At 43.6% G+C, this 24,422-nt stretch overlaps 1 protein-coding gene across 1 annotated transcript in view; it reads left to right on the forward strand.

The window, feature by feature from the left end:
* Positions 1-24,422, forward strand: part of RPTOR (regulatory associated protein of MTOR complex 1) — a 478,109-nt gene that overhangs the window by 181,550 nt on the left and 272,137 nt on the right. Inside the window, exon 5 of the mRNA XM_058165601.1 lies at positions 4,832-4,978. Within this exon, the coding sequence (XP_058021584.1) occupies positions 4,832-4,978 (147 nt within the window). The remainder of the gene's footprint in view (positions 1-4,831; positions 4,979-24,422) is intronic.

The following is a 24,422-nucleotide window of genomic DNA, read 5'->3' on the forward strand; positions in this document are numbered from 1 at the left end:
GTAATTTCTACCATCCTAGCTTCTAGACATCCTTTGACAACTTGCATATTTGACACCATGTGGAGTTCTTTTTGTCTCTGGTGTACTAGAAAGGGACTAGCCCCAACATCGGCCTCTGTACCTAGGGTATTGGACTTCCTTCAAGAGGGGTTAGATGCAGGATTAGCAGTTAATACCCTCCGCATTAGCAACCATTTTGTCCTGCAAAGGAGCTTCAACCCTCTCTTGCCACCCGAGGGTTCATAGCTTCCTAAAAGGGGCTTCCAATCTATGACCTCCCCTTGTTCACAGATACCCTTCTTGGGATCTGTCACTCGTGTTACAGGCACTCACATACTCTCTGTTTAAGCCATTGAGTTCCGCCAGTCTCAGACTCATGACCTTTAAGGTCGCCTTTCTCATAGCCATCACGTCTGCTCGGAGAATTTCTGAACTGGCGGCTCTCTCCGTGAGAAAGGATTTATGTATCGTTCATCCTGATAGAGTTATCCTCCACCTGGTCCTGACATTCGTTCCAAAAATCAATTCCTGGTTTCACCGGGCCCAGGAAGTCATCTTACTGGATTTTTGTCCAAACCTGAAACATCCCAGGAAATGACGGTGGCACTCATTGGATGTCCGCAGAGCCCTGTGCACATATATCATCAGGACGGCACAGTTTCAGAAGATTAAGGCGTTATTCGTCTCTTTTCAGCCCAGGTCTCTGGGTACTTAGGTGACCCCATCCACCATTGGTCGCTGGCTCAAGGCCTGTATTTTTTTGGCTTACGATCTTCAGGCCCAACCAACACATGGACGTATTACAGTCCATTCTACAAGAAGTGCAGCCACAACAGAGGCTTGGGCCACACAAGCTTCTATACTAGAAATTTGCAGGGTGGCCACTTGGGCATCGCACTTTCCCTTCATCAGAAACTACAAACTCGACATGTTTGCCTCAGCCAAGGCAGTCTTTGGGAGAAGGATCTTGCAGCAGGTTCTTCCAGTCGACAGGACCTTGGATGTTTCTATTTCCCACCTAGGGATACTTAGCTTGGGCATATCCCATTGCTTGGACTCTCTAAGCAGCACACAGGAGAAAGAACGTTGAATTTACCTGAATGTTCATTCTATGTGCGCTGCATTGAGAGTCCAATCCCTCCCTATTTATGAATGGGATCCAGGATCCAGGAGTGTATGTGTTCTTTCATTATAGGTTACGTCTTCTTCAGATCCAGACCATCGTTAACAAACTGAAGCTAAACATGAAGGAGGCATGGCTAAACAAATTACAATTCAGGCTCTGGCCAATCAGACAAGGTTATCACCCATTGCTTGGACTCTCACGCAGCGTACATAGAACGAACGTTCAGGTAAGTTCAATGTTCTTTTCATAGTTATCCTTGGGTATTCCTACGCGAGATGCAAATTTGCCTGTGATTTTTCTGATCATAAGAAAGATCTTTTATTCTAGTTTTATTATTATATTCTCCTAATTTCTGTTATTTTTGATTGAAATACATTTCCTTGTCCTTGCTTGAAATTGTAAGCCTGTGTTCAATCATTGCCCTGTTGCCCCAGGCTTTCATCTTCCTTTTTTCCATGACTAGCATGATAGCTTGTTCTGGAAGCTAAATGGATCATTTCTGTTTTGAAATATGTTCACAATGTCTCTCCTTTCTTCCCATTGACCCTCAGGGTCATTTGCTGTATAAGTTAAGCATAATTAATATATTCCCTACATTGATTTTATATTTTGAGTTTATGTTCTTGAGATCATATCTTGCTACCAGATTTACTTTAATTTTTTAGTTCAACTTATACCAGTAATTTACAGTGTGCTTTAATGTCTGCGCCTGGAAATATCCTAGTTCTATAAAATCTATGCCATTGTAATATTTACCATTTGGTAACGTCTACATACATAACCAATACTCATATAGCATGAAACAAGTGTTGACTATGAAAAATTATACTACAGGTAGTCCTCTCTTATTGATGGTAATTGTGACTGGCAACTTCATTGCTAAGCAACAAAGTTGTAAAGTGTGACATCTTACAATTGTGCTCACTTAGGATGACCAGTTTTGCAGTTCCCGCTGCAATTGTTAAGCGAATCCTGCCTGGTCATTAAGTATAATGTCATGTGATTGTCATTTGTGGCCTCTTGCCGGCTCCACTCATGTTGCTTGTCAGAAGTTGGCAGCGTATGGCAATCACACAATGACCATGGATACTGTGACTACCATAATTATAAGCCAGTTGATAAGTGCCCGAATTGTGATCACATCACTGCAGGGACACTGAGATGGCTACAACACTCTTAAGACTCATTCAGTGCCATTATGACTTTGTATGGTCATTGAACAATCATTAAATGAGGACTACCTGTATTCTACCTCTGGACTTACTATGTTTACCAAACTCAAAAGTTTTTGTGATTCTAGCTTCTTCCATTGCTCCAACTTTTGCATTCCAGCCACTCATTACAGAGGCATCTGTGGGGTGGGGGTGATAGTATGGTGGTGATGCCAGCAACACCAAAATGGCAGTTGCACCTGGTGATCAAAACCCCAAACCTTTTTCATGTGTGTCACATGCAGCATAGGCATATAGATAAAGCGTGAGACTTCAAATGTTCACCATTTCGACACTGTTGAACTCCCATCCTGAATACCCCTGCATTAATAGCCCTGGAGGCCATCTTTTTCTTTGGATCTTCAGGGCTGCCACATCTAGGGCTGTGGGAAACTTGGAGGGGGGAATTGCATGGAGTGGTGGAGATATCTAGCCATAATAACATTCCTTTCTCTGAGAGTCAAGGACATTTGGCCTGTACCTGGAGTGGCATGACTGGGAGGCATCTCCACATGGTGCGATTGATCGCACCATGTAATGGACATGTGGGTGCAGGGAAAGTCTTTCCCTGGACTTTCTTCTGGATGAGGAAAACCTGGAAGCTTTCAGATTGGGGTTTTCCCAGATGTGCCAATATGACATCTCAGATAAAATGGAACTTTGAGGAACTTCTAGCCTCGGAGTCTTCTTTCATTGGGGGTGTTACTTGGAACCCTGACAGCTATATCCCCCCTTTTCTTTTCTTTTTTTTGATGTTGCATCTGGCATTCCTTGCAATTGGCCATTTTTTAAATGTCTTTCTCCTTCATGGTTATATGTGCATATAATTTTACTGGGTGTTTACTGAGTTTTACATGTGAATTTATGCCTCGGATCATTTATCATGTAATAATCTTCTGCTTTTCTTCTGTTTATTTAGCATGGGGTGGGGATGGGGAGGCAATTGCAGTTATTTTCTTCCATGTGCCTAGTTTGTGGTAGCATTAAAAGGGCTATGACAGAAGAATGGTAGATGTATGTATCTTTTCCTTTCCTCTTCCTCTCTTTTTGCTTGTCTTCCTAACTCTCTTTCTTGGCAGAGGGGACAGCAGTATCTCAAAGAGGGAATAGGAAATATTAAATAACATGATTTTTCCTCTCTTCATCAGTGTTCCAGCTGTCTAATACTCTCTTACAGGCATCCCTTTGAAGGTTTTGAAGTATCTCCATTCACCTTCACAACATAAGAAACAAAGATTTATGACTAATGAGACATTAATGGACTCGAGAAAGAAGGGATGGGCATTCTCCAAACCCCTCCTTTTCTCAATTATTTCCTGTATGTTTTAAAATCATACATTTTCAGGGGGATTTTAAAAGTCTCAGAATTATTCTTCTGATCTTCAGTGGCGCGTTTGTGAATGGTGGGGAATTATGAGTCAGAGAAAAAGAATGGACTAAGTCGGAAAGGAAAACCTGAATAATGTGACAAAGATGCTATTTTTTCATGCTTCTTCTGTTTTTATATTTTCAGATATTCAGTTTTATGCCATATAATTTGTAACAAGTTAAAGCATAAAGCACATATTTTTGTTTAACGCTTGAACCATTAGAAGTTGGTACTTTATTACAAATATCTATTCTCTGATAAGTTAAGCAACTTGGAAACATGTGATATTCGCATCAGAAGTGATTTCAGTATTGTTTCTTTTACTGCCTAAGGATCTATATACATAGAGAGAGAGCATATTTAGAAAACATACTTGACTGGGACTTGTTTCAATGGAATCTTGTTGTGCCATCTGCATTCATTGTTATATGAGGTTCTTTCTGTTGAGCTACTCCAATATTCTCTTGTGGCTACATTTGTAAACAGATTTCCCAATAATTGTTTAATGAGTCTTGTGATAAACTGTCAATCTGGAAAGAGGATGTTGCTATAATTGAGCCAGTAACATAAAGGGACATTTGATTGGGAATTCATTTAGTGGATTTTAGAAAAATATATGAAAAATTAGGCTATTTTTAATTACTAACCATTATGGCTGCATTATTACCGCCTGTATCAGAAGTAGCATGACGGTCCAGGTGATGCTACTACTTATTTTTATTTTATTTAGAATACCTAAGGAGCTGTATGAACATCCTGAACATTGTTGCTCTTTCTTGAGCGCTTCTGTAATTGGATGTGTATGTGAAAGTAGGGATGGTTGCTTTTTCATAACATTTCCATTTTTAAATTTTTCTTGCTCCCTCCTTTTTCATACATAATTTTATTATGCACAACACGGATACCGACATACACACACATACACACACACATACACACACACACACAAAAACTAACTTTAATATGTAAGAAGGGATTTTTTTACATCTTGTTTCAAGAAGTATCAATTAGGTTGGTTTCAGTTAAAATGTGACACAAAGAAATCCCATACTGATTCCTAGGTAAATATGTATTTTGACTGTTTGCTTATTGTACTTATACCTGTACTTATTTTTTCTTTCACAGAACTACACTCAATATATCCCGTTATCCATATATGATCTACAAACGTGGATGGGCAGCCCCTCCATTTTTGTGTATGATTGCTCAAATGCTGGCCTTATTGTCAAGTCTTTCAAACAATTTGCCCTGCAGAGGGAGCAGGAACTGGAGGTGAGATTTTTGTTTTTTTTTGGAAAATTATATAGCCATGGTTACAAACATACAGTCCAAGGAGGATTCTAAAGGTTGCCTCTGATGTGTTGGTGCCTTAAATAAGTAGGTTTTCTATGGTGGGAACCTTGGGAGATTGCCATTTCTCTTGTGATTTTAAATGTGATTAAATCAATTATATTTATTACAATTATCCTATTCAATATATGCAATAACAAATAGCATTCACTAAGACAATAATAATATTGCCATCATGTTATTATGTATTATTCACTTTGTAGATATATGCCAAATAGGGAAAACATGGGCCTTGTTGCCTGCAGGGGCTAAGCTGCTATGTTCTGGCTTATATTTATTTATTTATTTATTTATTTATTTATTTATTTATTTATTTATTTATTTATTTATTTATTATTTATATTTTTATACCGCCCTTCTCCGAAGACTCAGGGCGGTGTACAGCCAGAATAAAACAGTAACACAGCAATTAAAACCATATATCACTAAAAATCTAATTCAATTTGGCTAAGAGTTAAAAATAATAGAATAAAATTATAAAAACCCTATAAAACCCCATTAAAATTCCCATTAGGCCAGCCCTGCTCGATGAAATAAGAAAGTCTTGAGCTCGCGCTTAAAGGTCCGGAGGTCAGGGAGTATGCGTAGCCCCACAGGTAGTTCATTCCACAGGGCAGGTGCCCCCACAGAGAATGCTCTTCCCCTGGGAGCCGCCAGCCGACATTGTTTGGCTGACGGCACCCTAAGGAGGCCCTCCCTGTGAGAGCGCACAGGTCGATGGGAGGCTATTGGTGGCAGTAGGCGGTCCCGTAAATATCCCAGTCCCAAGCCATGGAGCGCTATAAAGGTGATGACCAACACCTTGAACTGCACCCAGAAGACCACCGGCAGCCAGTGCGCCTGTGCAGGAGAGGTGTTATATGGGAACTACGAGATGCTCCCTCTATCCCCAGCGCAGCCGCATTCTGTACCAGTTGGAGCCTCCGGGTGCTCTTCAAGGGGAGCCCCATGTAGAGAGCATTGCAGTAATCCAGGCAGGAGGTAACGAGGGCATGAGTGACTGTGCATAAAGAATCCCGGTCCAGGAAGGGACGCAACTGGCGAATCAGGCATACCTGATAAAAAGCTCCCCTGGCGACGGCTGTCAAATGTTCTTCTAAAGACAGCCGTACATCCAGGAGAACGCCTAAGTTGCGAACCGACTCCCTGGGGGCCAACGACTCGCCCCCCCATAGTCAGCGATGGAACCAGCTGACTGTGCCGGGACGCTGGTATCCACAGCCACTCCGTCTTGGATGGGTTGAGTCGAAGCCTGTTCGTCCCCATCCAGACCCGAACGGCCTCCAAGCACCGGGACATCACATCGACGGCTTCGTTGGGGTGGAAATGTACAGCTGAGTATCATTAGCATACAGTTGACAACTCACCCCAAAACCACGGATGATCTCCCCCAGCGGCTTCATATAGATGTTGAACAGGAGAGGCAAGAGGATCGACCCCTGTGGCATCCCATAAGTCAGGCGCCGTGCGGCCGACCTCTGACCTCCTGCCAACACCGTCTGCGAGCGGTCAGAGAGGTAGGAGGAGAACCACCGAAAAACGGTGCCCCCCCTCCCAAACCCCCCAACCGCCACAGCAGGATACCATGGTCGATGGTATCGAAAGCCGGTGGTCCTCCAAAGTTTGGTGGTCCTCCAAAGTTTGGTGGTCCTCCAAAGTTTTATATATGATTTAGGAGAGCAGTGTCAAACTGGATTTCTTCGAGGGCCGGATCAGCATTGTAGTTCTCCTCTGCAGGCCAATGGGGGGTGGGGAGACAGGACGGATGCCTCCTTTGGCACCCTGAGGGCCAAAACGGGATGAGGAGTGCCATGTGCGGCCCTCCCACGCCCTGTTTTGGTGAGCAGGGTGCTGCAGGAAGGTGTCCAGAACGAAAATGGGGCATGGGGGGGCCATGTTCCCCATTTTGGCTGCCAGAGGCACTGCGGACTAGGCCAGCACTATTTCCAGGCCAGCACCGCAGGCCAGATTTAACCGCTCCTGATTTAGTAGCTTATATGAAGAAGGAGACTGAGAATTGCTCATGTTATAGATTGGTGGGAAATCGCAGAAGAAGATCCAATGTTTTCTATCTTGTTTAGAATCTGTTTCATTAAAAAATAATAATAGATGACTGGCAACAAATCATGGAAATATGAATTTGGAAAAAGCCTTGCCATTCCAATTTAGTCTGTTTTGCCATTCAATGATACAGACACTTAATAAAACTGTTAATTAAATTGTAACATTTAATAGAATCAGTGTATACTCTTAGAGCTTTTCAACTGAAATTAAGACAATAATGGTAAAGATCTTTATTAGTTACTTACACTACACTTTAGGACTTCTAAGTGATCTATTCCTGCCACTTTCTCTTGTAGTCAGTTATCCGCCACTAATCTAAATGCTTTGTAAGACGTACAAAGAAGAAACTTGCTTTTGTTTACCCTTAATTCTGCAGAACTGAGAAGTACCTTGGTGTTAATAAAAGAAGACATTGTGTGATTTCTTAAATTTATTGCTGCAAATGAGGCTAGTAAACAAAACCCTTTTCCTTCCACCATGTGAAACTGAATCTGATCTGATACATTTAATCAACTGCAGAATGAGAAAGTTGTGTTCTTGTCTAAGATGTATTCTTATTTTATGTTGTTCAGTGTGTTCCGCCTTTTCAACTTCATTTTAAAATCAAACAGCTAAGGATATTATATTGGAACACAGTTCTGATTAACAAAGCCATTTTTTAATTTTATTGAAGCAAGCCAACCAATAAAAACTGTTGCATTGCATAGCTGGAATGTAGAAATCATGCAAATAACCCGGTTATGCAGATAAGCGCAAATTACTTTCTAGCTCATAGAAATGTGCTAGCCTTGTGTGTACATGTATCATAGTGCTGTAAAGTAACTTTAACTGTAGCTCTGGCAAAATCTTATCCTCTTAATTATTGCAAAACTGTACTAGCGGCATAGTTACTAGCAGCATAGTGCAGTTTGACATTCCAGCTGTCACACAAAATGATCTTGCTGCTGGCTGCTCATTTCTTAACCTGTGAAATTAGAATGCAAAAGACTGTATTACTTTCTAGGGTAATGCGGAGCTGTAGGCTAGAATTTCAAAAATGAATATTCCTAAAGTCAGTATTTATTACCAAACCTTTCTAAAGGTTTTCTCTATTTCTTCTAATTGTGATCCTCACTTTTTCATCTGTCAGGATTGCTTTGTATCCAGTGCTTGTCTCTCCGCTTCCATCCAGCATAACATCGGGTTTAATTATTTGCTCTGAATTAAAGTTGCAGCTGAATGGAAATGTGGCTTAGTCTGAAGTCTGACTTAGTCTCAAAGACTTCAAAGAATTTCCACATCCATAATTCTTTCTGAAAGACATATGGGTGGCTTCTGTACTATCTTACCTAAGCATCTCAATCTAAATCTCTCTTGCACTGCTTCCCAGCAGTAGCCATTTTAATCTTGACAACAGGAAGACAAAAGCTGTGATACCTTGACAACTAATGCAAAGTCATAGATTTGTGGGTGAAAGATAAAGTTGCAAAGCTTGCTGGAGACCTCACAGCAACTCTAAGGCAAAACGGAGAGCTTAACCTGAATTTCATGTTAGCTGCGGTAATCACAAACCGGCTTCTTTTTAAAGATCATAAGTCATCTTAAATCCTTAAAAAAATGTTTTAATTATGTTGTTCTCTGAATTAATTTTGAAAATATGTTTTAGGTACATAAGTGAACATTAAGACTTTTGGGAACATGCTGGGAAGGTTAATCATTTTGAAATAAAAGTAAAGTGTGAAAACTGCTGGTATTTGATAGACATTTCAATGTAGAAAGACAAATGTTATAGAAGAAAAAGATGGCACAGTGTGAGCAGAGCTGGTGAGTGTGTAGTTTTAACTGTGCTCCATAAAATTTAGGAAGAGTGATGAAGAAACCTAAATTATGCAGCATGGAAATTAGAGCTCTTGGTTATTTCAGGATAGACATACTGTATCCAGGGAGTACTGAACCAGGAAGCCTTGTTAACAAAACAATCCCTTGTGTAAATAGGAAGTTCTTTCCTTTTATACTTGTCCTTATATAAGGTGGTGGTGGTGGTGGTGGTGGTGAGGAAATGACCGCTTCTCTTCTTTTGGGTGTTCAGGCTCACTGCATTGTATCTGTGAAGCAAAGCATGTGTTCAGTATGTCAGTATTAGCTGTACTCTCCGGATAGAATATGGATATAGAGTCAGTGGCCCACTTTAGTCCTCTTAACAGCATTGTCATTAGTTAGAATGTTTTTCCTCCAATCCGTGACTCACCTATCACCCATCTACAAACACACAAATCTCTCAAACATATTCAGTGACCTAGTTATTCTGATTAACATGCCATAGTCTGTTGCAGGACATTATCTCTCACTCTTGCCTGTATGTAAAGATGCATAGAGTTGGGATAGAAATGTATCGACCTGTATGTGGGTCTGATATTTAATGTGTCTTTTCTTACTGCAGGAGGTCCAGTTTTTGCTCAGAAATCTCCCAGCAGTTGACATGATTCAAATGTCTAGCCATAGATCAGCTCATAAGACCATTTTCAAAAGGCTATTGTTCATCATTCACATGGTTATGCAATTGGATTTATCGTCTTCCTTCATCTCAGGCTCCCTGTCTCCATTCAGAGAATAGCTTGAAACATCTGGCCAGTTTCTACAGGATTTATTCTAAATGTACAATGCAGATAGGAGGAGGATAGACGTAAGCGCATTGCATCTAGCAGCTCATTATACAAATGGAGGGGAGCCAAGAGCAATCCTAGCAAGACTTTTTCTTTGAGGGAGGGAGGGAGAGATGGGGGGGGAGGGGGGGAGAGAGAAGTAAGCAAGCAAACAGTGAGTATTTAGGCATTGCCTGGGTTTTGACCAGCAGAATACCAATATTCTGCCTACTGAAATAGATGGAACATCATATCTTCATCTAGCTATAATGATACGTCTAAATTTATGGCCCTTGCTACATAGAATTATTATTTTGTCCCATATAACAAAGGCTGTGAAAATATATGAGCTGGGAAGAGCTTTTGGCAACTTTTTATCAAGGTATAATAACTTTCTTCCAGAGCTTCATAAGTATTTCTGGGGATTCACTGGCTAAGACATTGTTTTCAAATCTGTGATCTTTTTATTTTTCGTAGGAGATGTTATTCAACCTGATAAAACACATACAGCATTTAGTATTTTACAATGTAGTAAGGATTAAACTACTAGCATTTTAAGTTTACAAATACATAACATCAACATTAAAATATGTAGATAAACATACATTAAACATAAGTATATATGTTTAAAGAACATAGATTTTGATCTTGGAATTATATTTTAAATAGAGAAATGCCATTTTTTCCCCAGTAGGCTTCATGACATGGACAATTGATCAGACACTTGCTTGAATAAATAACAGATATTAAAAAGTTGAATCTGTTCAGAGTTAATATCGTGGAATACTTATTTGGGTAAATATAATCTGAATACTAAAAGAATCAAATCACTACTATTTGGAAATATAGGAAAATCTATCTATCTATCTATCTATCTATCTATCTATCTATCTATCTATCTATCTATCTCTATTTGATGTTATTTTTAATTGTATTTTCTGTTCTTGTTGAGTAATAGGTTTGAGTTATTAGATTATTGTCTATAACAGTCATAATGTGAAGCATGTGATTATATTATACGGGAGCGCGTGCTCGATGTTTGAAAGCGATCACGCGCTCCGACCCCTTGGACTTCACCCGTTTCCCGGATGGTCAGGATCCTCAGAGCCTGGGCCTCCGGCTGATGTTGTGCAATGCTCGGTCCGTGGTGAATAAAGCCCCCCTCGTTTGTGACCTTATACAGGGGGGTTCCGCGGACCTTATGGGCATTACGGAGACCTGGTTGGGCACTGAAGGCGTGCCCCGGGTGGAGTTGTGCCCGCCGGGTTTCCGTGCATCCCATCAGCCGAGGGCCCAGGGTAGGGGTGGGGGGGGTGGCGGTTGTGATTAGAGAGAGTCTAGAGCCGAGGGAGACCACTGTACCTCAGATTGCCGGGTGCGAATCCCTCTTTGTGAGATGGGGTCATAGGTGTCAGATGGGTATGCTGATCACGTACCTGGCTCCTTGCTGCGTGACAGCTGCCCTGCCCGAGCTCCTGGAGGTGCTGGCTGGGGTGGCAGTTGAGACCCCCAGACTTTTAGTCATGGGGGACTTTAACTTGCCATCGTCCGGCTCGTCATCGACGGCAGCTCGGGAGTTCATGGCTTCCATGACGGCCTTGGACATGACCCAAGTAGTTGATGGCCCTACTCACATTGGGGGTGGCACCCTGGACCTGATTTTTCTCTCTGGTCAGTGGTTGAGAGATCTGGACTTAAAGGAATTAGTCATTGAACCTTTGTCATGGTCAGATCACTCTCTTCTTCGCCTGGACTTTCTGACCGCCATTCACCACCGCGGGAGGCGGCCGATCGTTGGTTCCGTCCCAGGCGCCTGATGGACCGGATGGGTTCGGACGGAGCTTGGGCCATTTCCTGAGGTCTGGCTCACGGCTCGACTGAGGAACTTGTTGCGGCCTGGGAACAGGCGCGGCGGGGCCTTGGACCGTGTCGTGCCTTTGCGACCTCTGACCCGGCGCGGGTCCCAACCGGCTCCTTGGTTCTCCGAGGAGCTGAGAGGATGAGCGCGGAGAAGGCGCCTGGAGAGTCTTTGGAGGTCTGGCCGTTCGAAGCTGATCGGACACTAGTGAAGTCCTATACTAGGACTTACCTAGTGGCATTGAGGAAGCGGCGTAGCTCGCCTCCTCCCTCATTGCATCGGCAGATAACCGCCCAGCCGCCCTGTTTGGGTGACCGCTCCCTCTTACACCAGGGGCGGGATGACCCGTTGCAGGGGCGTGCTGAGAGTTTAACGGTTATCTATCGATAAAATCGTTCAACGGGATGGTCTGGACCAAGATTGCAGTGATACGGGCGAGATGCGTGAGGCGGTCTTGGTGACATTGTGTGGGATGAGTTTGACCCTGTGGCTCCGAGGACATGGACAGGTTGTTGGGTAGGTTGAATGCCACCACGTGTTTACTGGACCCGTGCCCCTCTTGGCTGGTGCTGGCCACTCGAGAGGTGACACGAGGCTGGCTCAGGCGATTCGACCGCTTCTTTGGTGGAGGTGTCTTCCGGCCGCCTTGAAAGAGGCGGTGGTGAGGCCCTCCTTAAAGCCGTCCTTGGACCCGGCTGTTTTAGGTAATTATCGTCCGGTCTCCAACCTTCGCTTCACGGCGAAGGTTGTAGAAATATGGTGGCATATCAATTTCCCTTGCACCTGGATGAAACTGTCTATCTAGACCCGTTCCAGTCCGGTTTCGGCCCGGTTACAGCACGGAGCGGCTTTGGTCGCGTTGGTGGATGATCTCTGGAGGGCCAGGGACAGGGGTTGCTCCTCTGCCCTGGTCCTATTAGACCTCTCAGCGGCTTTCGATACCATCGACCATGGTATCCTGCTGCGCGGTTGGAGGATTGGGAGTGGGAGGCACCGTTTATCGGTGGTTCTCCTCCTATCTCTCCGACCGGTCGCAGTCGGTGTTGACGGGGGCAGAGGTCGGCCCGGGCGCCTCACTTGTGGGGTGCCGCGGGGTCGATCCTCTCGCCTTCTGTTCATCTACATGAAGCCGCTGGGTGAGATCATCAGTGGTTTCGGTGTGAAGTACCAGCTGTATGCGGATGACACCCAGCTGTACTTTTCTACACGGACCACCCCAGCGAAGCTATCGAAGTGCTGTCCCGGTGCCTGGAGGCCGTCACGGGTCTGGATGGGGAGAAATAGGCTCAAGCTCAATCCCTCCAAGACAGAGTGGCTGTGGATGCGGCATCCCGATACAGTCAGCTAAATCCGGCTGACCATCGGTGGCGAGTCATTGGCCCGATGGAAAGGGTCCGCAACAGGCGTCCTCCTGGATGAGCGGCTGTCTCTAGAAGACCATTTGACGGCCGTCTCCAGGAGGCGTTCTACCAGGTTCGCCTGGTACGCCAGTTGCGCCTTTCTGGACGGGATGCCCTATGCACGGTCACTCACGCACTCGTGACGTCTCGCCTGGATTACTGCAATGCTCTCTACATGGGGCTCCCCTTGAAGGGCATCCGGAGGCTACAGTTAGTCAGAATGCGGCTGCGCGGGTGATAGATGGAGCCCTCGTGGCTCCCGTATAACACCATCCTCGCAGGCTGCACTGGCTACCTGTGGCTTTCGGGTGCGCTTCAAGGTTTTGGTGACCACCTTTAAAGCGCTCCATGGCATTGGGCGGGCTACTTACGGGACCGCCTACTGCTACCGAATATCTCTCACCGACCCGTGCGCTCTCACAGAGGGTCTCCTCAGGGTGCCGTCGGCGGCAATGTCGTCTGGCGACACCCAGGAAGGGCCTTCTCTGTGGGGCCCCACCCTCTGGAATGAACTACCCCGGACTTCGTCAGCTTTCCGGACCTCGGACCTTCCGCTGGCTTAAAACGTATTTATTTAATTGTGCAGGGCTGAGCTAGATTTTAAATTATTGGTTTTAAATTGGGTTTTATTTGATATTTTAATTCTAAATTTACGGGCTTGTTAGAATCAGTTTTTTAATTGTTTTATATTGTATTTATATGTCTTTTAAATGCCTGTACACCGCCCTGAGTCCTTCGGGAGATAGGGCGGTATATAAATTTGAATAAATAAATAAAATAAAATAAATATTTTGTTTCCTCTTCTAATATTTACTAACCAGTGAACTAAGCTGCCATAGAGTTCTGTGCAGTTCAGAATTTCTTGTCGGTTTCCAAGGTCTTTATTAGTAGCAAGTCATTTTCAAATTTTATTCAACTCTTGATGATCTACACAAATGCAGCCATGCTGTTTTCTTGGCATGGTACAGAAGTAGCTTTGATTGCCTTCTCTCCAGATTTTTTTGGGAAGGGGAACAAAGAGAGAGAGAATATTAGATAGATTGCCTTTGGAGACAAGGCCTACATTATCACCTAAATTTATAATAATGAGAACTAACTGATTAGCTTTCTAGATCAGTCAAAATATGCAAGGCTATCATACTCTAATATAGGCTAGTATTTTCTTATATGTGAGCCCCACTTTCTGAATTAAAATGAGAAGTACGCTTAATTTTTAGCGGTATTGGACGATCAACTGCATGTATACAGATTTTTTATATATCAGTGGTTCCCAACCTTTTTTTGGCCATGCCCCACCTAAGCATCTCTAAAATCCTGATGCCCCTCCCCCCCGTGACATATAATTCTTACTATTCAAAAAGTGAACTCCTACTCATGCGGAGAAAGCCTAAAAGGCCATTAACTTAGTTTAAACAAGGTTCCAAAGAACATGGCATCCATGAAAGAGAAAACTAAAAGAACGAAAGACAGTAGAAGTACTGATGAACTTAAAAAAGAATAGAATAGAATAGAATAGAATAGAATAGAATAGAATAGAATAGAATAGAATAGAATTTTATTGGCCAAGTGTGATTGGACACACAAGGAATTTGTCTTGGTGCATATGCTCTCAGTGTACATAAAAGAAAAGATACATTCATCAAGAATCATAAGGTACAACACTTAATGATAGTCATAGGGTACAAATAAGCAATCAGGAAACAATATTAATATCAATATAAATTGTAAGGATACAAGCAACAAAGTTACAGTCATACAGTCCTAAGTGGAAGGAGACGGATGATAGGAACGATGATTGGACGGTGAGAAGATTAATAGTAGTGCAGATTTAGTAAATAGTTTGACAGTGTTGAGAGAATTATTTGTTTAGCAGAGTGATGGCCTTCAGGAAAAAACTGTTCTTGTGTCTAGTTGTTCTGGTGTGCAGTGCTCTATAGCATCATTTTGAGGGTAGGAGTTGAAACAGTTTATGTCCAGGATGTGAGGGATCTGTACATATTTTCACGGCCCTCTTCTTGATTCGTGCAGTATACAGGTCCTCAATGGAAGGCAGGTTGGTAGCAATTATTTCTTCTGCAGTTCTAATTATCCTCTGAAGTCTGTGTTTGTCTTGTGGGGTTGCAGAACCAAACTAGACAGTTATAACTGTATATATGAAGGGATATGAAAAAACAGCAAATAAAGTTTCAAAACATATAATAGAGAACTGAATGTTAAAGCAAGAGTTTTGAAAACCTATTTTAAAAATAAAAACTATGATTCATTCCATTTTATATTATGGGTATGAATTCAAACATATGAGCTTCTTGAATATCGTATCTGAGCTATGGAAAGAAGCTCTTCCTCCTCAGTGCTGATTGGGAGTGTTTCTTAAGTCTTTAAATCTCACTGGAAATACCTCAGTTAGGAAGAAGTCTTCCTCGGCATTAATAATGTCCTTTTGGGACCTTAAAGTGCAGAAATGCCAAGTCAGTGTTCTACAAATGTTAACTGCCAATTCAGCTATATTTGTATTCTATGATGATTTTTTTCTCCCCAAAGACAAAAAATGAAAGCATCTTTTTGTTACTCCATTATAATTACTTTTTCTAATCACAAAGAAGGATTTTTTTCTTGATTTAACACAATCCCAATTAATATTTCAAAGCTCTGTATAAGGCTCAACAATACCCTGATCATAAATAAATGTTTCTTGTTCATGGCAAGTAGTGACGTGCAAACATTTCAGGTACTTTCAGAAAATATTGTTAACAAAATAGTGAGGCAATGTTTCAAGAAACCTGAAAGCTCAGTGTATCCTGTTTGTACCCAAATATAAGAAGTGTATCTTCATGAGCCAGGAGGCATTTCTCTTGAACTGAAGATGGGATTCAGAGCTACCAGTATTTTTGAAAATATACCATCTCAGTTTACTCACACTAAGTAGATACTTAAAATAAAGAAAATTTTCTTATAATCAAAGGGGTTGTAACGCAGAAGGGATATTACTTTATAAACAGCAAATCAGTTTCACAGCCAAATTTATTTTTCCTCACCTACTCTTAAATTTTGATAAAATAGAGAAAATGAACTATAAGTCAGTAATTTTGAGAGCAGAGTTAAATGCATAAGTACTTTGTTTCTTGACCCTGAGGTGGGGGTAGAGATGTCAGGCTGTGGATGCAAGTAGTCCTCAACTTACGACCACAATTGAGCCCAAAATTCCTGTTGCTAAGTAAACATTTGTTAAATGAGTTTGCCCCATTTTATGATCTTTCTTGCCACAGTTGTTAAGTGAATCACTGTAGTTGTTAAATTAGTCAACCAGTTGTTAAGTGAATCTGGCTTCCCCATTGACTTTGCTTGTCAGAAGGTCACAAAAGGAGATCACATGACCCTGGGACACCACAAGCATCATAAATGTGAGTCAATTGCCAAGCATCTGAATTTTCATCACATGACCATGGAGATGCTATAGCAGTCATAAGTGTGAAAAGTGGTCACAAGTCACTTTTTTCTCTGCTGTTGTAACATTGAAGGGTCAGTAATTAAACTTGTGTAAATTGAGGACTACCTGTATAGCCAAAATACAATCCCCTCTTTTCCTCTTCTAATGGGATAAGACTTTACTTTGGGACCAATTAACTCCAGAGATTTATATAAGGATGCATTTTGTAGTGTCATTAGTGTTCTCTGAGCTTGGTTTTTGTTTGCAAGCATTTTGCTACCAAACTAAATAACATATTCAGTGCCTGAAAGGAGTGGGATTTGCTTTCAGTTTATGTACAGTAGCTTCCTCTGCTGGTGGGAATGTTGTTTTCTCTTTGACAGTTCCTTGACTGGGATCTTGTTTACTGCTTGTCTACCTGAGTTGGTAGTTCCTTGATCTGCGGCATTGTTTACTGCTTGCTTTATTTTTTGATGTTAATTCTGATGTTGATTGCTGTTGAGAAAATGTTCTGGTCTTTTTATTTGTTTTTTTAAAATTTATTTTATTATCTCTTTTGAATGGTATGTAAAGGTTGTGTATCTCTATGGGTCAGTTGATGGCTGATTTGTCTGAGTGCTGAGCTTGCAGGAATTCCCTACTATTTTGGATTTAGCTTGGTCTTGGATGGTCACCGTTTCCCAGTTGAAAGCCTATGGAGATTCTCAGTCATCCAGGTCATGGTTGTCCCAAAGGTGTTTTTTCAAGAGGCAAGAAGCAACTGGACTTTCTGTTGTTGTTGTTTTTGAGGACGTATCACTTCTCATCCAAGAAGCTTCTTCAGCTCAGAGCTGAAGCTTCTTGGATGAGAAGTAAAACGACCTCAAAGAAAAAACAAAAAGTCCAGTTGCTTCTCAAAAAAGCACCTTTGGGATTCCCAGTTGAAACTATAGTTGAGTCTGTACATGTATTGTAAAATTAAGAAATTTTCATCTTTTCTTCTGACTGTTAGTTGGAATTCTTGGATTTGCGCTGCTAATATTCTGCCTCTCTGTCTAGTAGTGGCTACACTTTAGTTATATTTTAGGATACATTTTAGTTGCAGAAACAAATATTTCAGAGTTTACCCATCATTTCTCAAAGCTAAAATTTATATTAAAGGAGAACAAGCAGCCATTATGATTCCTCTATATTAAAGAGAAAGATTATTTTGCTTAAGCATACCTGGAAAAGTGCTTGGTAGCATTTGGATTGAAAGGATAATAGAGATAACAAGAAACAAAAGTGGACTGGAACACACACTGGGACTCCTGCCTCGGCAGGGGGTTGGACTAGAAGACCTCCAAGGCCCCTTCCAACTCTGTTGTTATTATTATTACTTTATGCTGGATGTTCAGAGTTTTGCTTTTTAGCAAGTCATTGGGACAGTTTATATTTCATTTGTTTATTTAGCAAAAGCATATATTTCTTTTGTCTTTGAAAATATAAAGTGATTGCTAAATGTGATTAAGTATGGTATGGAAAGGAAAAAATGCGTATGTGAGAATAGATGGAATGCCTAGTAAATGTTTCAGCAATGAATAGGGAATAAGACAAGGATATGTGGTATTCATTTGGCTATTTAATGTATTGATGGATAAATGCATAAGAAATGCTTTTGGTTATACTGAAACTATATTGGTCAGCCTTAGTGTATGTATGTTACTTTAGTATGCAGACAGTTGTTAGCCCTTCAAGGTGGACCCGCCTAGGAAACCTGTCATATATTGTAATGCTAATTTTTATAAGGTTATAGAAACAGAAACTTGCAGGTCTGAATATATTTTCTCCCTCATTCCCTTTACAACAAGGTTGTGTTGTTGACTGAGAATCCAAATGATTTCCAGCCGGTATTAGATAGACTGTGTAATGCAGTGAGAATACAGATCTGAAAATTAATGCATCAGAAACTAAAGTAATTATGTTTAACATGGAAAATGAAGTGAACAATTGGAAAATGCTGAAAAAGTAAAGCAAGCAGTTGAAAATGTGTACCTTGGTGGAACGTTTATTAATGAAGGGAAAGCGGATGGAAACATTTCAAAATGTGCAGTTTGTGGGAGAAAGGCAGTAGGTAGTGTATGGTTTGTTGTGAGGACTGAATGTTTGTTGAAATAAGTGAAAATAACTGTCTATAAGAGCATGTTCTCTGGTGCGCTGTTTAGAGAGTCCAAGCAGTGGGTTTAATCTCATCTGATTGGCCAGAGTAAGTTAAAATTTGCATAAACACTCCTCCATCCTCCTTTGGAGCCCCAGTTTGTTAACTCAGTCAGCCAAGAGAAACTTAATTCTTTCCAGCTCCACTGCTTGGACTTTCTAATTGAGTTTTACCAGCTATTTCTTTAAATTAATCAATTCTTGAGATTCTGTGGCTTCGAGGTGCTCCCCGGCCGTGCGCCGATTAGTTGAGCGGCGCTAATTAAAGTAGCAGCTTTTCGCGCCCATAGAGCCTGCAGATCATCGGATTTACCAAAGACTTCTCTTTGTGAGTTTTGCGGCCGGTTTGGCACGCTGGGAGCTGTGCCAAAAAAAATGGAAGCTGCCATTTTTCTGCTAATTCCAAGCATGCAGAGGCCTGTGGTGTCAGCTCCGCGCTTCTGCTTTAAGCCCACAATTACTTCAGGGGAATTTCTGGCTCGCTAACACAGTGCCTCCCTCTTCTTCAGCCTGCACTCAGTTGGCGGTTATTTTTAGGCTTGAATTTGACGCGGGACTTCAGCGCCTTTACAATTTAGCCTAGTTCACTTTTGCAGGCAGTTTTGGTGTGTGACAGGGCCTAATATCGCCTCAGCGCATCCATTTTGTGGTCTTTTATTTCACTTTGCAACATTTCTGATGCGTGAAGGACCAGGGTGTCGGCCCAGCGTAATTTGAAGCCTGCAAGGTTTGACAGCTAATTAGAGGCAACAGGGTTGTGGTGCCGGTTCTCAGGCCCTGACTTACATTTATATGTCTGCTGCTGCAGTTTGAGTGCGATAGGAACTGGGGTGATCGGTTCAGCGCCATTTTTGATCTCCTCAGGGATTGCCTTTTGTTTCAACCTACTACATTGGCGCACAATGAACTGTGGTGTCAGTTGGCGTCCATGTTAGGAGCAATAAGCACGTTGAGAACCTTGCTGTAGGTTCTGCGCTCATTGACATCTGGATACATCTGTGGTATTGGATCCTTAATTCCCCAATTTGCTGTGCGTGCCAGGTGCTAGTGCAGCTGTGGTGTCAGCTGTGTGCCAGACATAGCTTATTTCTTTCTGCGCATACACAGCGATTGCCCTCAATTGTGCTTCTAGACTGTGGTGTTGGTCTTTGCATATTGGGCCTTTTCTCTTGCCACCCTTATCATCTGTCTCTGTGTAAGACATACTGTCTGCTGATCTGACTAGATTTTCTGTGGATTCAACTTAAGTTAAGCATAGCTGATGGCAATCACTCTCCCTCTCGTGATTCATCCACCAGTAAGGCTTCAGAAAGGTCTCATTCCAGAGCCGGACAGTCTAGGCCTCAACCATCTGGATTAGCCACTACTTCAGCTGCATCAGAAAAGGATGCTCAAAGACGTCAACGTGCCTTGGAAAAGCAGTTTACTATAGCTCAGAAAAGGGCAGAGCAGAGCGAGAGTTTGCCATCTCTTCAACCTAGCATAAGATCTTCAAGCAAGGACCGGACCATACAACCTGAACAAGCTGGTTGGTCACCTAACGCACCACCTGACATGCAGGACATGCAGGAGTTAAACCTTGCTCCTCCCTCTGGGTCACACCCGTCTGCTGTGGGACCCTTAGAACCCCTTAGAAATGTGGGACCCTTAGAAATGTGGTCTCTGCCACATTTATGCCTACCACGCTTCTCTGTCACAAGAAATGTGTGACATGATAGCCCAGACCATTTCAAAGAGCATTGCTGCCCGCATTCAACGAGGCATTTTCCGTCCACCTCAACTGAGGGAACCTCAGTCATGACCCAATACAGATTTGGGCCATGCAGGTGGTGAAGACAGGTCCATTTCCCAACATACAGACATGTCTTATCTTTGTGAGGACAAAATGACTGATTATAATCTCTCAGACGATGAAAGGACCATGCCTGAAAAACCGGCTACTACAGGTCTGTTTTGTCATGATCTGTTCCCTTCCTTATTGTATAAAGCCAAAACTATGGCCAACATGGGGGCCCTTATTGGACAGCAGGGGGAGTCTTTGGATCCTCCAGATCCCACAGCCCTCCTTTGAATGAACTTGTCATGGAACAGGAAGCCATTCCATCGCCTCAACTGTTCATTGACATTATCCAATGCCAGTGGAACCAACCAGGGCCCGTTGCTAATCCCAGTTGCATGGACAGGAGGATGTATACGGTGGAGCAGGAACTGGAAGATCTTCTGAAATTGCCCATCGTAGATACTCCTGTGGCGAGTTTGGCCTCACCCAATATCCTCCCTTCAGATTCCACTGACAGTTTAAAAGCCGAGGATTGCAGGGCTGAATTTGCTACCCACAAGACACATCATACAGCTGCCTGGGCCATACGGTCCGCCACGACAGCACCTTTTTTTGCCAGAACATCCCTCATCTGGCTTAGGCAAATGCAACCCTGTGCACCGCCAGAGGGCATACGTCTGGATCAGGACATAAACAAATTGATAGTGGCAGCCGAATATTCTGCAGATGCTACCCTTTTGTCTGCTAAATTTGCCTCTCAGGCCCTGGCATTGAATATCACCTCCCATTGCCTTCTATGGCTAAGACATTGGCAAGCAGACATGGAGTCCAAATGGCAACTGGCAGCTGCACCGTTCAAAGGAGGCTTTCTCTTTGGAGAGGGTTTGGACCCTGTCCTGGTAGAATGGAAAGACAAAAAAAAGGTGCTTCTGCAAGTATACCGGTCCTACTTTCCTTCCCGCAGGCAGTCCTTTCAAGTGCCTGCACAAGGATTCCAGAATTCAGTCTACCAAAGATCCTTTCCTCAGCCTGCTGATAGATCGCTGGACAGGCAGCCATTTCGGGACCGCTTTCATCAATCGCAGACCAGACGTTCCTTTCGAGGTACTGGACACTGTCCTTATTGCCGAACCAAGTGACTGTCCCAAGGGAGACTCCATTGGCGGTCACCTGCGCTGGTTTGCCTCTGCCTGGCAAGGAACAACCACCAACGCCTTGGGTTTCCAGACCGTGTCACTCGATCTTACCTTGGAGTTCAATTCCGAACCTCCCCAGAAGGTTCATACAATGCTCAGTGCCCAGAGACGCCACCAAAAGATCTCTAATGGAAACCAAAATCCAGCACCTCTTGTCCATTCAAGCAATCGAACCAGTGCCCCTTCAACATCAGGGGTTCGGCTTCTATTCGATTCTTTTTCTGGTACAAAAGAAGTCAGGAGGCAGCAGGGTCATATTCAATTTAAAGAAGCTCAACCTGCATATAAAATACAAGCACTTCAAAATGCACTCCCTGCACACCATTCTGGACTGCATATGACAGGGGGCTCTATAGATCTTCGGGAGGCCTATCTTCAGGTGCCCATCAGACCATCGTACCGGAGATATCACCGGTTTTGTTATGCAGGGGTCCACTTTCAGTACCAGGCAATGCCCTTCGGACTATCCTCCATCCTGAGGATGTTCATGAAACTTCTAGATGTGGTGGCAGCACATCTGAGGGCAAAACCCATTCATCTGTTGTGCTATCTCGACGACATCTTGATCATGTCGTCATCCCATCATCAAGTGCTTCTGGACCTCCAACTCACAATTCGGACCCTTCAAGATCACGGGTTCACCGTGAATTGGGAGAAAAGTCATCTTACTCCCTCCACCTCCCCGGTCCATCTGGGAGCATGAATCAACACTCAGACCTGCTTTGTATTTCTCTCCAAGGAACGTCTGTCCAGTATCCGCACCACTTTACGACAAGTCACATCCCGTCCACGTGTCCCCTTGCTGCTCCTATCTCAACTACTGGGCAAAATGATCTCTTGCCTAGCCATTGTACCTTGGGTGAGACTTCATTCCCGTTCTCTCCAGTGGTTTCTTTTACACAGCCAAAAAGCCGACCTAAGCAGCTTCACCACGCAGATTCAGGTGTCTCCGACAGTACGCAAGTCCTTGGAGTGGTGGACATCATGAGCCATAGAAAAAGGGAGCTCCTTCAGGGAACATCCCCATCTCATTTTAACCACGGATGCCAGCCTGTTTGGCTGGGGTGCCCATCTGCAATCCCAGGTAATCCAGGATCGTTGGTCATCAACCGATCCTCTCAATGACATCAACTGGCTAGAATTGAGAGCTTTGCACCTGGCGTTATGTCATTTCAAACCCCAACTGTCAGGTCATCATGTGCTGTTGTTGATGGACAACATCACAACAAAGGTGCACGTAAACTGCCAGGGAGGGACGCGCTCCAAAGCGCTGATGAAGGAAGCAGAAGCACTGTGATTGTGGGCAGAGAAGCACCTCCTATCGCTACAGGCGAGCCACATCTCCGGCGTGGCCAACACTCAGGCGGATTGGTTGAGCCGGACAACCATCAATCATGCAAAATGGCAGCTTTACCCACATCTCTTTCAACAAATCGTGGACAGATTCGGCCTCCCAGTAATAGATCTCTTTGCAAGCCCATTCAATGCGCATCTTCCACGGTTCTACACCCAGTTACAGACACCAGGAGCCGAAGGCACCGACGCCCTCAGATGCCAGTGGCCTCAGGGCCTATTATATGCTTTCCCTCCAAACCCGCTCTTACTGAGAGTCATCAGGAAGGTACTAGAGACAGGTGCAGAAGTCCTTCTCGTGGCACCTCACTGGCCCCATCGATCTTGGTTTGCGGACCTCATGAATCTCTCCATCTCCTCACCATGGAGGATTCCTCCAGATCGGATCTCCCTGTGCCAGGGGGCCATTGTACATCCAGAGCCGCAATGGCTCCAGTTGGCCATCTGGCACTTGAACGGGAGACCTTACGGAAGGACCATTTCTCTGGAAGCATAAACAGCACCATTCTGGCATCTCATCATCCATCGACGTCCCGTATCTATGATGCAACATGGGCCGCCTTCTGCCGCTGGTGTCTCCGACAACACATTGATCTGACATCAGCAACCATTCCACATATCCTGCAATTTCTTCAGGATGGATTAGACTCCGGCCTAGCGGTCAACACACTCCACAGACAACTTGCTGCTCTGGCAACAGTTCTTGCTGCTCTGGCAACAGTCACCTCTGGGAACTGGAGGTGACTCCCTTGCTCGCCATCCAAGGGTGTGTAGTTTCCTGAAGGGGGCATCCAATCTACACCCTCTGCCAGTACACAGATATCCGTCTTGGGACCTTTCACTTGTATTACAGGTGCTCACGTCTTCCCCATTTGAGCCTATGGGGATTAACAGCCTTAAGCTGATGACCTTCAAGGTCGCCTTTCTTATAACTATAATGTTGGCTAGGAGAGTCTCAGAATTGGCAGCACTCTCAGTCCGCAAGGAACTCTGTATCTTTTATCCCGACAGGGTGGTTCTCCGTCTGGATCCCACATTTGTGCCAAAAATCAACTCCTGGTTCCATAGGGCCCAGGAGGTCATTCTCCCAGATCTGTCATTCCCTAGAGATACACAGGGCTCTGCGCAAATACATTGACCAGACTGCCTCCTTTTGACAATGAATCATTATTCGTCTCCTTCCAGCCTAGCTCCTTGGGCACTAAAGTGTCCCCTTCCACAATCAGTCGCTGGCTCAAGGCTTGCATATCTATGGCCTACGACCAGAAGGCCAGGCTCTGACCATCTCACATCACGGCCCATTCAACAAGGAGCGTGGCCACTTCTGCAGTGTGGGCCATTCAGGTTTAAATCCTTGAGCTTTGTAGAGTGGCTACCTGGACTTTGCCCTCTCCCTTCATTGCAATTATAAAATTGACAAGTTTGCTTCAGCTGAGGTGGCCTTTGGGCGGAGAGTGTTACAGCAGGTTCTTCCAACTGAGAGGACCCTGGA

Source organism: Ahaetulla prasina, chromosome 2 (assembly GCF_028640845.1).
Source record: "Ahaetulla prasina isolate Xishuangbanna chromosome 2, ASM2864084v1, whole genome shotgun sequence".
Classification (NCBI taxonomy): domain Eukaryota; kingdom Metazoa; phylum Chordata; class Lepidosauria; order Squamata; family Colubridae; genus Ahaetulla; species Ahaetulla prasina.